General features: G+C 33.6%; 1 protein-coding gene across 1 annotated transcript; it reads right to left on the reverse strand.

Moving 5' to 3' along the window:
- Window positions 1-6,186: 6,186 nt before the first annotated feature.
- On the reverse strand, window positions 6,187-9,655 carry LOC133317547 (cytochrome P450 72A68-like). Its single transcript, XM_061519413.1, has 5 exons — window positions 9,376-9,655; window positions 8,524-8,741; window positions 7,507-7,751; window positions 6,699-7,086; window positions 6,187-6,618 (listed from the first exon to the last, which is right to left on the reverse strand). Exons 1-5 carry the CDS (start codon window positions 9,653-9,655, stop codon window positions 6,187-6,189), a joined length of 1,563 nt encoding a protein of 520 aa, XP_061375397.1.
- Between the last annotated feature and the right edge of the window lie 3,692 nt (window positions 9,656-13,347).

Consider the following 13,347-nt stretch of genomic DNA (forward strand, 5'->3'; position numbering starts at 1 on the left):
AGGGGAAAATGAGTTGTGCCAGTTCTTAATTGCTAGATTTACTGTCGGTTTCTAAAACAGCCACCAAGACACCGCCTCTATATCCCGGATTTCTTGTAGTGATATCATAGCAACTATTACTGTGATAGTTATGGCTGCACTTGTGGCCAACGGTGCTTCCATTTCTGTCTCTGTGATTGGTAGGGGAAAGAAAACAGGGGAAAATGATGAAACCAAAGGAAGCAAAGCAATACACTTTCCAGAAATCAGAACTAGTAGTATTATATGGACTTTCTTATTTAATATTTACAATTTGAAGTAATTAGAAAACATAGAGAACGTGTTGAGATGTTATAATAGTATTAAATTTCGAATAAAATTTTTATGCCCTACTCATATATATATATATATATATATATATATATATATATATTATCAATCTTAACTGCTTAAAGAAAAAGATATTAAATACTTAATATATTTTTTATTTTAAGTAATTATAATAATGTAAGAGAATAAGTGAAAAAGATACACTCAATTACAAATAATTCTATATCATAATTGCACCTCTTTGACATGGTCTTTTAGCTTTAATTATTCAAAAAGGATAATTCTTTCCTTGTTATCCAAAAAAAAAATTTATTCAAGAAGAATTACGTTACAAATTTTAACTAAAAGAATGGAAAACAGAATGACAGCCAAGCACTAAATGCCGCCTAGCTTTGTCTTTGGCGATTTGTGGAAACATTAAAATTGAGCCCATCCCTCGATATCTACAAGAAAGTTTAGTTCGGTCGGAAAAGTATTAGTCAATTTATAATTATCTACAAAGAGAAATTTCAGTGATTAATTTATTTTTTCCACTTTGCGGGGATAAAAAAACTGGGAAAATATGTTAAAGGTTGGAAATATTCAAATATGAGTTAAAACTTTTTTTTACACAGTTTGAATTGAACTGATTGAGTGAAGATCATATAAGTGCAAAAGATCCATAGTCCAATAGCATTAAGGTTTTGAATTAAAATGTAGTGTCAGTTCACTTATTGTGTTTTGTCGCTTAATCTACAAATGGAAATATCCATTGTAAAGGGTTTTGTGCTCTCCGTATTATTCTCTACAATAAAATATGATTTTTTATTTTCTTGTTTAAAAAATATAGGTAATATAAATTGGACAAATGGTGAGAACACATGTACGTATTCTAATTAGATTCTAAATGGTTTGAAAGGGAAGATGAATCTTCCATCATCCATTTCATCAATTCTAATTCAGAAATACCAATTTTTTTAGAAGGGATTCCATAGAGAGCATGTTGTCCGCAGAGATCGAAATGGACAAAAAACCATTATTAATTTTTTAAATTGAGAGTTCCCAAACCCCTACCTTCATAAATCAGGAGTTTCATGGAAAGTCGTTTAAGAATTGAGATTTAGCATATTCATAATTTAGTACAATTGCAACATACATATCAAAAGGGCCTTTGCATTTTGTTATTATTATTTTATTTTATTTTATATATTTCTCTTTGATAGATCAAGTTTTATTTGCACAACTGGATTTTGAAACTCACTTACAAAAATCCTCAAAACTAGCAGCATACATACCAAATGAAAAGAAAAGATAGCTAAAATCACATAAGAGGAGTGAATTGTGTGTTACATCTAATGCAAGAGACAATTTAAATTTCAACACTTTTCAACATAACTTCAAGTAAAACAAAATTTGCAGCCCAATATAAAACAGAATTAAAACAATTCTAATAACATAAACTTCAGAGGTAATATAGCGGAATCAAAATTGAATGAGAAAATAGAGAAAATCAATGTTTATGGCAAACATTTTCAAGAAATCAAGCAAGAACAAATTTAAACAGAAAATTTATATTCCCAAGCCTTATACAGATTCAATATAACATACAAAGAATCAAAAGAAATTAATTGATCAAAATCAAAAGAGAGAAGGATTTAGAAAAAATCACACCATGATATATCCTGATTCACTCTCTAACCACTTGAGAGCTACATCCAGACTGATGTCGATCCGTTCACTATCATCAAGCTTCTAACAGGTGCTTGAAGAAACCTTTTTACAATTCAAATTTTACAAGTCTATGACCAAACCTTAGATCACACCCAACCTAATAGCTTAGGATCACTCCAATTGTCTCACCAACAATTATAGCAGCCAAATTCGTTTAAACAGATCTAGAGTCACCTCTCTACGTTCAAACAAAAAAGAAAGAACAGAAAAAGATTGAGAAATGAAAGAGTAATTGAGTTTTTTCTCAAGAATGTGTAAAACTAAGCCAATACAGGTTCAATTCTGAGTTCTCTTTGATTTTGAATTTTTTAATTGTAATTCTTGTGTTCAGAACCCTAATAACATGTATTTATAGGTGCCTAATGAGTTAATAGCCATTTATAGCCGTTGGACATCAAAATATTTGAATTACTTCGAGTTTAAGTCACTTACAAATGAAAGTATTCAATTACTTTTCGAGGAGTATTCAAATACTTCTTCAAACCCAGAAAGTATTTGATTACTGTTCATCAATTATTCAATTACTTCTTCAAGGTAGAAAGTATTCGATTACTTTGCAAAATGTATTCGATTACTTTTATGCTGATGACAATTTTCATGATGTCTTTTCGAAATTCAATGCATCTAAATGATTTCCAGTGACTTTTAAATAATTTATAGTGAGATCTAACATATGTATGATCATGTCTCACGCTTGTATAAAAACTCTTGATGTGTGTGTGATCATGTATGCATGATCAAAGTGAATATGTGTCACTTATATGAATTTATGGTTTAATTATGGAATTCCTAAGATATAGCTCAATAAACTCATTCTTATAAGTTCTACGACTCTATATAAACATAACAAATAGTAAGTCCATGAGTCTTGTTTGTCTTCTCTTCGTCTTCATTGTTTGAGTCTTCTAGTTCTTCTTTTGAACTTGTACTTTAACTTGAGCTTTGACTTTGCCAATTTGAGTGTTCTTTTCTACTTTGCACTTTGTTATAAGCTTCTTGTACCATTTAGGACTTGTTGCCATGCTATGTATTGAGAACATCTAGGTTGACTTATGTTGGACCTTTATAGGTACTTTCTTATCATCAAAACTTCAATATCATAATCTTCATGACCTATAGTTCAACACCAAATACTTTGTAAATACTTTCTCAATTTTTTATTTATTTTTTTGTGTACCAAAACTGTAAAATAATAATTTTCATATAATAACCCATTCAACAAGTTGCAGGTTGTCTTTTACAACCATTGGTCAAGAAGTATTCATAATCAATCGCTCATATTAAACTGAATGTAAGAACCTGCACCGTTAAATTAAGAATTTAATTAAGTTAATTATGAGTTAAGAGATAAATTCCATAAATGACCTTGAATAATTATGAGAGGGCTTAAGTAAGTATAGTAAGGGCTTACTAATGTTGAAAGTCACTTTTCTGACGAAAAGTGCAGATGTCGGTTTTGCTCCACGGTATAAGTGCGTACCGATGAAGTATCCCGAAAAATTATAAAAAGTATGTATATATTACTAGAATAATATATAGGATTAGTATGTCAAGTTTGGAGTCGAAATAATGAGAACTGGCGTAGGACTGATAACGGCTATGTAAAAGCGCGTACCGGCAAAGTACTGCGAAAATTATAATAAAAATATGATAAATCTTAGAAAAATGGCTAGGTTCATAATCTAAAATTTGAGATTAAAATGGTAAGCATAGCTATTAGTGCTAATACAGTGAGGTTAAACTTAATCCGCCTATAAATAGTTGTTGGCACTAAACCCTTGGCTGATCCTCAGCATTCCTACGTGAGTTTTCTGAGTCTTTGTGCTGCTGCCACCTTCCTCCACCTTGCCACCTACATCTTCTCCATAGAAACCTCCAAAGTGACTACCTTTCTTCAATTTTTTTCATGAAAACACCATGGTTGTGTGTGGGAATGACTTGGGTGGGAGAAAAGCCTTTGTTTTCTGAGTTATTAGTCTCTATTTTGTGGGGGTAGAGGCTGACTTCTTGGTGAGAATTGTGGGAGTCATTGTCTTGGCATTTTGAGCTTCAAAAAGCTACCTTTGAAGAGAAAGGACCTTGCTTGATAGCCATTTTCGTGAACCTTTGAAGTCAGAACCTTGGGGATGGTTTGAGAGCTCCAAGAGCACTTGTAGTTTCAGTTTTGAGCCTTTGGGGTATGTTCCTTACCTTTGATCTTGAGTTTCTTTATTAAAGATCAAGTCTTGGCATGAAAAATGATAGGATTAAGTAGCTAACATGATCACTGGTCTAAATGGGCTTAAAGATGCATGCTTTAACGTGTACATGTCTTAAAAATGGAACCTTAAAGGGATATCTTCGCGAAATACAGAAATTGCATTCTATCGCGAAATATCCGGATATGATATCTGGATATAAAATCCGGATATTGATATCCTGATATGGGGTTTGTGATATCCGGATATGGCCCCGATAAATATTTGGATATTTTGGAAATTTCGAGTTGGGTGCTGTTCTGTCCATATAGAATTGTACATTCGGTTTATGGACCCTAGATTGGTTGATGTGAACCTCTGTAATAATTGAACTAAGTCAGAATCACTTAGATTAAGGACTTAGGACTTTGTGAGAAGACTAAAGAGCACTAAACGTAAAAGGAAATATTGTCATAATGAAAGGAACATTTAGTGTATGGATATTGATGATGTTGCTGGTTTAAACAGATTGTGATTATGTCGTGTGAGGACATTGTGCTGGTGTGAACTCTTGAGTTGGATTGATAGCTTACGAAGTAAGCACTCGTGTCCTCGGATTGATCTGTTGCTTGTTCCACCGACCTCCATGGGAGGGTGGTTTATATGCATGTATGCTTTTATGAAAAAGAAAATATGCATTGATATATGCCTGAGATATATTGAATTAACTGTGGATGTAATGTATGTATGTGATGTTGATTACTTACACGATTAGGCTGCGACCCTGGTGTGTAAGGCATAAGGTCGTGACCCGTATATTTAGATAGGTCGCAGACGTGCATAACCTTATCCTGTTCCCTGGCCAATTGAACTGCACTTGCATACATCACATGAGATATGAGTTATAGTACTTGGCTCATTGAGCAAGAGATATATTGTCATTATTTAAATGCCTTAACATGAACATGCATTGTAATTACTGTTTTTGAACTTATATATATACTTGTAAGTGAGCTTGGGGAGGAAAAGTCCTGGAGGACCCCTTGTCTTACTGAGATTTCTTGTTAGAAATCTCACCCCGTGTTGGGGCACATTTTGAGGTACAGGTACCTCTGAGGTGGAGACCTCTGGTGGCAGAAGGTCAGAGTTGAGCTGATTGATGCATGCTTGCTGTTTCTTTTATTATTATCACATGATTATGCCTGCTTTACATTTTATGGCTTTTGTATTGGAGACTGGATGAGTATGCTTTTTTATTTGGTGAGCACGAGGGTTGTCCACGCCACATTGATTTCAGACTTATTGGTTCAATTTCGAGTTGTACTTATGTATCTGGATATGGTCCGGTCTACATGTTGTAGTTCCGTGACTTGATACTATATATGTCATGAGGTATTTCATTTAGTTTTAAATTGCAATTTACATACAGGCTATATTTTGAAAAAGGAATAAGTAATCAACTTGGTTAATAATAATGATGACGTCATAATTGAAAAGAAAAAGTTAGCTTCCGCATTTAATTTATCTACGCTTAATACCGTAATATGATAATAATCCGGGAATACATGGGGTGTTACACTGAACATATAGGTGCACCCGTTTATTTAGGGTGCAGGGATGTCAAAGCCAGGTTGGCATGTTTGTTTCAGCAAATGGAATCTGGAAACCCAAAGGACAAGGATAAACTTTAAGGTACAGAGTATTTCTTGTATACCAAGTGTAATCACATTTTTAATTGTAATCACACATTTAAAAATGATTTTTAGCAATACAATTTAAACAGTATAAATTATTCAAAAAAAAAAAAAAGAGTATAAATTATTGCAAACTTACACCAAAATCATATTTATAAATTGTAATCCAAACACATACCTTATTCAAATGAGAAATCACTGTTGATAGTATCTAAAAGAGGTTAGTATCATTACATTATATGCTTTCCAGCAGCGCTGTGTAATGAAAATCATACAGTAAGAACTTATTATCATTTTTATATCTCTACTTTACGTAGAATGATATGAGCACCATATCGTGGCTGAAGAGTAATCATTGCAGCCGGAGCATGAGTATAAGCTGGAGAAAGTTCAAATGAGAAGTGTTGTAAAATCAATGACAAAGCCATCTTTGCTTGAAACATGGAAAAGTTTTGGCCAATGCATATTCTAGGACCCCATCCAAATGGAAAAAATGAAACTCTGCCATTTGTTGCCTTAAAAACTCCTTCAGAAAATCTCTCAGGATTGAACATGTTAGCATCATCTCCCCAAAGTTCACGGTCATGGTGAACCAAAACTATTGGTAAGGAAACCTCCACTCCAGCAGGTATTGTCATGTTTCCAAGTTTCATATCTTTGTCAACAGTTCGAGTAAGGCCAAGTACTGGTGGGTACAACCTAAGAACCTCATATAAAATCATGGTAACCTGTTACAAAAAGATTCATGTTAACGGTAAGCATCAAGGACACACTATCATTATCAAAATCAAAATAATACGATAGTTACAATCTTAAGGTGACTTAGCCCATCAAAATCTGGTTCGTTGTTTCCAAAGACTTTTAAGACTTCATCCCTTGCACGTTCTTGCCAATCAGGGTACCTACTCAATAAAACCATTGTCCAAACAAACAAATCTGAAGTGGTTTCCTGCCCTGCAAAGTAGAATAGCTTGATTTCCTCTATTACATCTTCAAGATTCATTCCAACATTCTTATCACTTCCTTGTTCTTGAATTTCCTTGTGATTTGACTCCAAAAGTATACCTAATAAGTCATTCTTAGAGGCTTCACCAGCCTTTAATGCATTCTTTCTCTTGTTAATCATACCCTTAAGCGAAGCTTTTATATCTTTGTGAATTTGCTTCACCCTCCGATGGGTGGTAGTAGGTAGAAACCTACAAATAAACATAATCAGTCCTACAATTATCATGATAAGAAGGGGATGCTCTTCCAATATCAACTAGCCTTCTAGTGGTTGTTCTGCCAACAGTAAATATAGTTTGGTTTTCCATATGTTGCAATTCAGACACTACATCTAATATTCCCATCATAATATTTGGTAAATAAGGGGACATTGTATATGACACATAGATTCTTATTCTTTATGATAAATGGAAATTAACAAAAAAATTTCCTATTCATCTTATTCTTATTCTTTATGATAAACATAGTTTGATTCTTAATGACCAATATTATTTGCTCATTGCTGTATCATCTATGAAGTATGGTAAGTTTAGTTTAGTCAAATAAAACTCATTTAACAAGCTTTATCTTGCTTTATTCATGGAGAAGTCAGATACACAGATTAGCCTTACCTCCATCCGGGGATGAAAGATTTCATTACAGCTTTCATTATAAGTGCACCTTGCTCTTTCTGAAGTTCAAATATTCTTCTTCCCTCTTCATAACTACTTCCAAATGCTGTTCTAGAAATAACATCACTCGTCAAATTCTGAAGGAAAGGGCATACATCTATTTCACACGATCCATCTAGCGATAACAGTCCCTCCCATTTGCTAATCAGATCATTACAGCTTTTGAAAAATATTGGTAACATAATCTGTGGTGTAATAAAGAAAAAACAAGGAGTTAACATTCAATGTCAAACTAAGCACATAAACATGTAGATGTTTGCAAAAGTATATATGTTCGTGGCTAAACTAGCAAAAGCTATGCCATACCAAATATTTTTCTCGGGAGAATTCATTTCCGGGAAGAGTAATTTTCCCTGTGTGTTTAAGACATGTTTTCAAAATGCACAAAAGTCAATTATACAAGATCTATATCTAGTAAATGGAAATTGTTAGAATACGTGCTTAGGAGCTGATAGTGTAGATGTGTTATGTGTATGAAGTTATTTTCCTATTTTCGTAGTGGCCTAGTGGGTATTTTCTTTTCGTGTTGCGTAGTGGGTAGCTTTTTTTTTCCCCCTAATGTTCAGTGGGTAGTTACTTCAAGTAGGTAGTTTATTTTGATGTTAATGAATGATGTAATTTTGCAGAAAATTAGAAAAAGCTTTTTTTTTTTTTTGAAGTAAACTCAAGGGTGTCTCACCCCTTCGGGACGAGACTAATCCCTTTCGTGGATTGGAGAGTATGATTAATAAGTTTTCTCCACTGCTCCGAAATGCGCCTAGCAGGAATCGAACCCCAAGCCTTTTAGACTCACGAGCCCGACCCCTGGAACTCAGTTTCCTTATCAAATGAGCTACTCCCCGGAGTTTAGAAAAAGCTATTTGATACAGCTTATTACTTGACTTCCCATTTTTTAGCTTATCATCTTTCTTTAGAAACATTCTTCACTTTTTCTACTAAAAAACTACAGAGATTAACCTTCAATTTTTCTAAGTTGAATGCAGGGTTGATTATCCTTCTGTGCTTGCTCCACTTTTCTCCGTCATAGCTTGCAAGACCAGTAGCTAGCAACTTGACAAGCGGATTGGCATCAAGCTTTGGGAAATCATATATCTTGTTGAATACATCTTTAATTAGCTCAGGATCTGTGAGGGTCACCCTTGGTGTTGGACCAAACCACATAAAAGAATTCTTGCCTGCATACCATGAGCAACTTTATCTGAAGTCTCAACTAAAGAAAAACCAAGAAAGAAAAATTATAAGGACGGAAAAGTTTTGTAGCAAAGAGGGAAAACTTTCCAGCTTTTTCCTCTGCCTTCAAAATCCAATTCAGGAAATTCTCTCGTATGCAATTTCATTTAAAAACTTTTTTTAGAAGACTATGTTCTCAAGTAGCCTCTTTTTTTTTTTTTTTTATGGAGGAGAGGGGTTAGAAAAGAGTTACACATTCTACAAATTGGAGGGCTATTGCTTAGTATAAAATGGAATGAGGCTTGAAGGCTTGAGCTATAGGGATTTCTAACTAGCTCTCTTTGGAAATCAGGCATAGAGGGTTGTTCAAAACCCTGGGAACCTTTGGATACCGATACTAAAGTGTTTATATTTTCCATCCAAGGATTATTTCCAATTTTGAAAATCACCAAGGGGATCATGGTGCTGGAGAGTATGACAGAAATGATTTCATAAAGAAGCACTGTAAGTGGCATATTGGAAGGAGTAGCAAAGTAATTTCAGATAAATAAATGGGTGAGAAAGGTTGAAGAAAAGAGTGTATAAAGCAAGAGGCCAATAGATGACAATTGCAAATAAGAGTGGTAATCATAGTCATACCATGTTTGTTGACACTTTGTTGGACATGGGAGTGGATACAGGGCACAATATCATCAGAGAGATTCATGGGTTTGGACCTTGCTTCCTTTAGCGTCTTGACAATATCCACTAAGTCCCCAACCAAAACCCTGTATGGATTGCCTTTAAGGCCTTGTTCTTTTAGCAGCCTCTCTAGCCTCTTTGGTCTCAGCCACAACGAGTTCACCACCCTCCATGAGCATATCACAGCAACTATCACTGTCATAATTATGCCTGCGCTTGTGGCCATGGCTGCTTCCATTTTTGTAGCTGTGATTGGTGAGGGAAAGAAAATAGGGGAAGAAGACGAAACAAAAGGAAGCAAAGCACTATACTTTGCAGAAATCAGAACAAGTAGTTCTTACAGAATTCGGGTGCAAAAACTATGAGGTACTGCACCATTATGTATGCTATCCTTTACTTTTTTGTAACATCATATTTAGCTTGAAAAAGATTGCTAATTCACAAGCAAATAATTATTTTAGGGGGGATTTGGACATTTGGTACAAGATATATATATATATATATATATATATATATATATATATATATATAACTATAACGACAGGTTATATTATATTTACAAACTTTTTTTGTTTACAAACTCTTACAAACTATACTATGTTCTCCCGAAAGAACACTGGTTACACTATGTTCTCCGATGAGAACAAAGTGTAATTTATAAAAAATTTCTAAAAAAATTTGTAAACAGATACATTCCCACATATATATATATTATCAAAAAAAAAAAATATTTAGAAATATGGTAAGAAAATATTTTGCCCAAGAAAATAACTAAAACATATTTGGTAGTCCAAAATATTATCGGAAAAGTTGAGTTAATTTGACTGATTCTATATTTGGTTGATTGTAAAATATTGATTAGAATGTAAATCGAATTTACCAAATTACCCATCCTTTTTGAAAATATTGTATGTCAGTCATGAAACAAGAGGACATTTTGGTCCCAAAACGAAAAAAATAAGAATCCGAATTGAAAGGGAAAAAAATGCCATATGTAGAGAGGGATTTTTTTTTTCTTATGTTTTCTGATACCAAATATGGTAAAAAAATAAATCCAACCTCACTTTCCTATCAAAATACTTATACCAAACACCTAAGAAAAAGGACTACTATTTTTTTATATTCGTGCTACATTGAATTTTTTATTTAATATTTACAATTTGAAGTGATTAAAAAAACGTAGAGAGCTTGGTAAGAAGAAAACTTTAGAACAAAAAGTACTTGTCAGTTTAAAATTATCTATAAATAAAAAATTGTTATTGGCTCTTTGGGGAGACTTCAAAATTGAGCCCATTAAACAATTTCTAGAAGAAAGCTCAGTTACGAGTATTTGTCAATTTAAAGTTATCTATAAATAAAAAATTGCAGTGTGATTGCATTATTGTTTATCCTCTTTGCCGGGGAAAAATAGTGAAAATGTGTTAAAATGTATACATTTTTTATTTTATGAAAAAAGTGTTTGTCATTTTAAATAACATAAAATTATGTTATTTTTGCCCATATTATACTATAAATAAGTCTTTAACTTTTTCTTTCAGAACATCTGATTAAATGATAAAGATTTTTCTTCTGAATTTTATTATTAATAATCCATTTGCTGTACGTTTCTTTTTGGTATCAAAATATTAATGTTATATCTCTTAATTAATTATCATAAAATATTTAATTATTGAAATAATACTTATTAAATAGAATAGAAATATTTAAAATTTAAGAAAATTAAAAAGTACTAAATAGTTCTTCTTTACAGAATTATGAAAATTATTAGACTGATGTATAATATTCTATCAAAAACTACTTGCAAACTTAACTTTCATCCAAGTAGGAAGTCTTGTAGGGACTGTGTGATTGGTGTTTCTACCAATGCATGATGCTCCCTACACATCTCGGCGAGACATTGTGCATGCACCTCCTTGACGACAATGCCTTAATGAAAATGTTGTACCTTTCATGCATGTTCATGTTACTTGATTGAAACTCTTCCTATATTTTATGAACTTAGGTAAACATTATCAATATCGAAAATCCAGATATGTTAAAGGTGTGACAACTTTGAAGGTGAGAGGGTAGTTAGAATTTGAGGAGTACAAAAAGTTAGAGATTATCTTCAACGGCGAATTAAAAAAAAAAAAAAAACCAACAACAATGGTTAACACTATTTTCAAATCAAATCGGTAAAGATAATATGTTTAAGGAAAAATGTATCTCTTGCAACACGAGATATTATCTCGCACAACCCCAAAAGAGGTTGTTTTGTGGTTTAGAAAAAAAAAACTACAACTTTTCAAAAAAGAAAAATGAAAAATAAAATACAGTACATTTAGTAATTTTACTTTCCTTTTTATCATGGAATTTTACTAGAATACTCTGTATTTTCTTTTCAAACCCCTAAAATGACGTAGTGTTGGAATTGCCAGAGATAAATTATCTCATTTTATAGGAGAAAAGTTAATCCCGGATGTTAAATGGTCATTTCATTTATAAAGTTTTTTTTTCTAATCAAATTTTTTTTTTATTTAGAGGAAGAATTTATCTTTCATCAAAAGCATCTCTGTTGGGTATGGCTCATACTTCGCATACTGATGAGGGCCTTTGTTGGCGGGGTCTAGAGAAATCAAATTAGGGTGTAGGCCTCTGACTCATTGCTAAGTCATTGTATTTATTTATTTTCTTAGTATTTCGGGTTTGGGCCGATGAATAGCTGCTGTCAGGGTTTTCTAAATCCTATTTATATTTCCTTGTAAACTGAATGACTTGTAATGATTGTCAGTGAAGTGAATATAGTACAAACAAGTTGCACGTAGCCTACATTGGGTGAACTAATGTAAATCACTAGGTCAAATCTCTCTTCCCTTTCTCTTTTATATTTTTAATTTATGTGTTGATTTTCAACATTTGGTATCAAGAGCTTTGGTTTTGCGACCGGGGTTCTTGTGACAGATTGGGGTTTCACCATTTCGGATTTTTTCTTGGAGTGGAGAAAATTGCGAAATTGATTTGGAAAGGATGTCGATTGGACAATCACGAATCGAGGTTGAAAGTTCGGAGGAAAGGGGTTCGAGTTAGGGAAGCTGAAGATGGAAGCTTTACTCGTGGACAGGGACGTGTGGTATGTGATCGAAGATGAGAAGCAATTGCCACCAATGAAAAATGTCGGTGATAAAATGTTGGTGGAAGGCGAGTTGAAGGAGTTGAAGGCATGAACCAGAGACGATCTAAAGGTTTGAAGCTTGATATGGTTATGCCTGACAGATAACGTTCTAGTGAATGTAACTTTTGAGAAGACAGGGAAAGATCTTTGCACGAATTTGGTAGGTCTCTATCAATAATCTAACATATCATGTCAAAATACTCCATATGTTTGTATCCACAGTAAGTGGACTTCTTGCCCAAATCTCCTCTAGCAGCACTAGTGGTACCTGAAATATAGGCCCAAACGCGGGATAAGATTTGACAATATCAGTAAACCATGAGTCCTGGAGGGCACTCTACCCAATGACTCACTCAAATATGCAAATAGATATAATATCAATATAGTACATCATACAATCAAACAATCAACCAATCAACTGGGGTCAAATTCGAGAACGTCCATCGGGGATATTGTTCAAGAACCCCATCGTATAACTCCCGATACATTCCTAGAGTGTTAATAACTATAAGGCACAACGCCAACCAAAACCCCCACAAAGAGTCCTATCTGGCGGAAGTCCCCAAATTTCTATTGATTAGAAAACAGACAATTAGGCTTTACTGGCAATCAGGCCCCACGGGCAATCAGACCCCACAGGAAATCAGGCCTCATAAACAATATACATTTTACGCACAACATGTTCAATGCATGGGCATACTTTGTTAAACATTATCACAGGTCACAAATTCCAACCATTCCCAATGGACATAGTGGAGAACACAAAGTGATTAACCCCA

This window comes from Gastrolobium bilobum, unplaced genomic scaffold (assembly GCF_033153095.1).
Source record: "Gastrolobium bilobum isolate Gb01-03AN ecotype WA unplaced genomic scaffold, APGP_CSIRO_Gbil_v1 utg25940, whole genome shotgun sequence".
NCBI classification, from domain to species: domain Eukaryota; kingdom Viridiplantae; phylum Streptophyta; class Magnoliopsida; order Fabales; family Fabaceae; genus Gastrolobium; species Gastrolobium bilobum.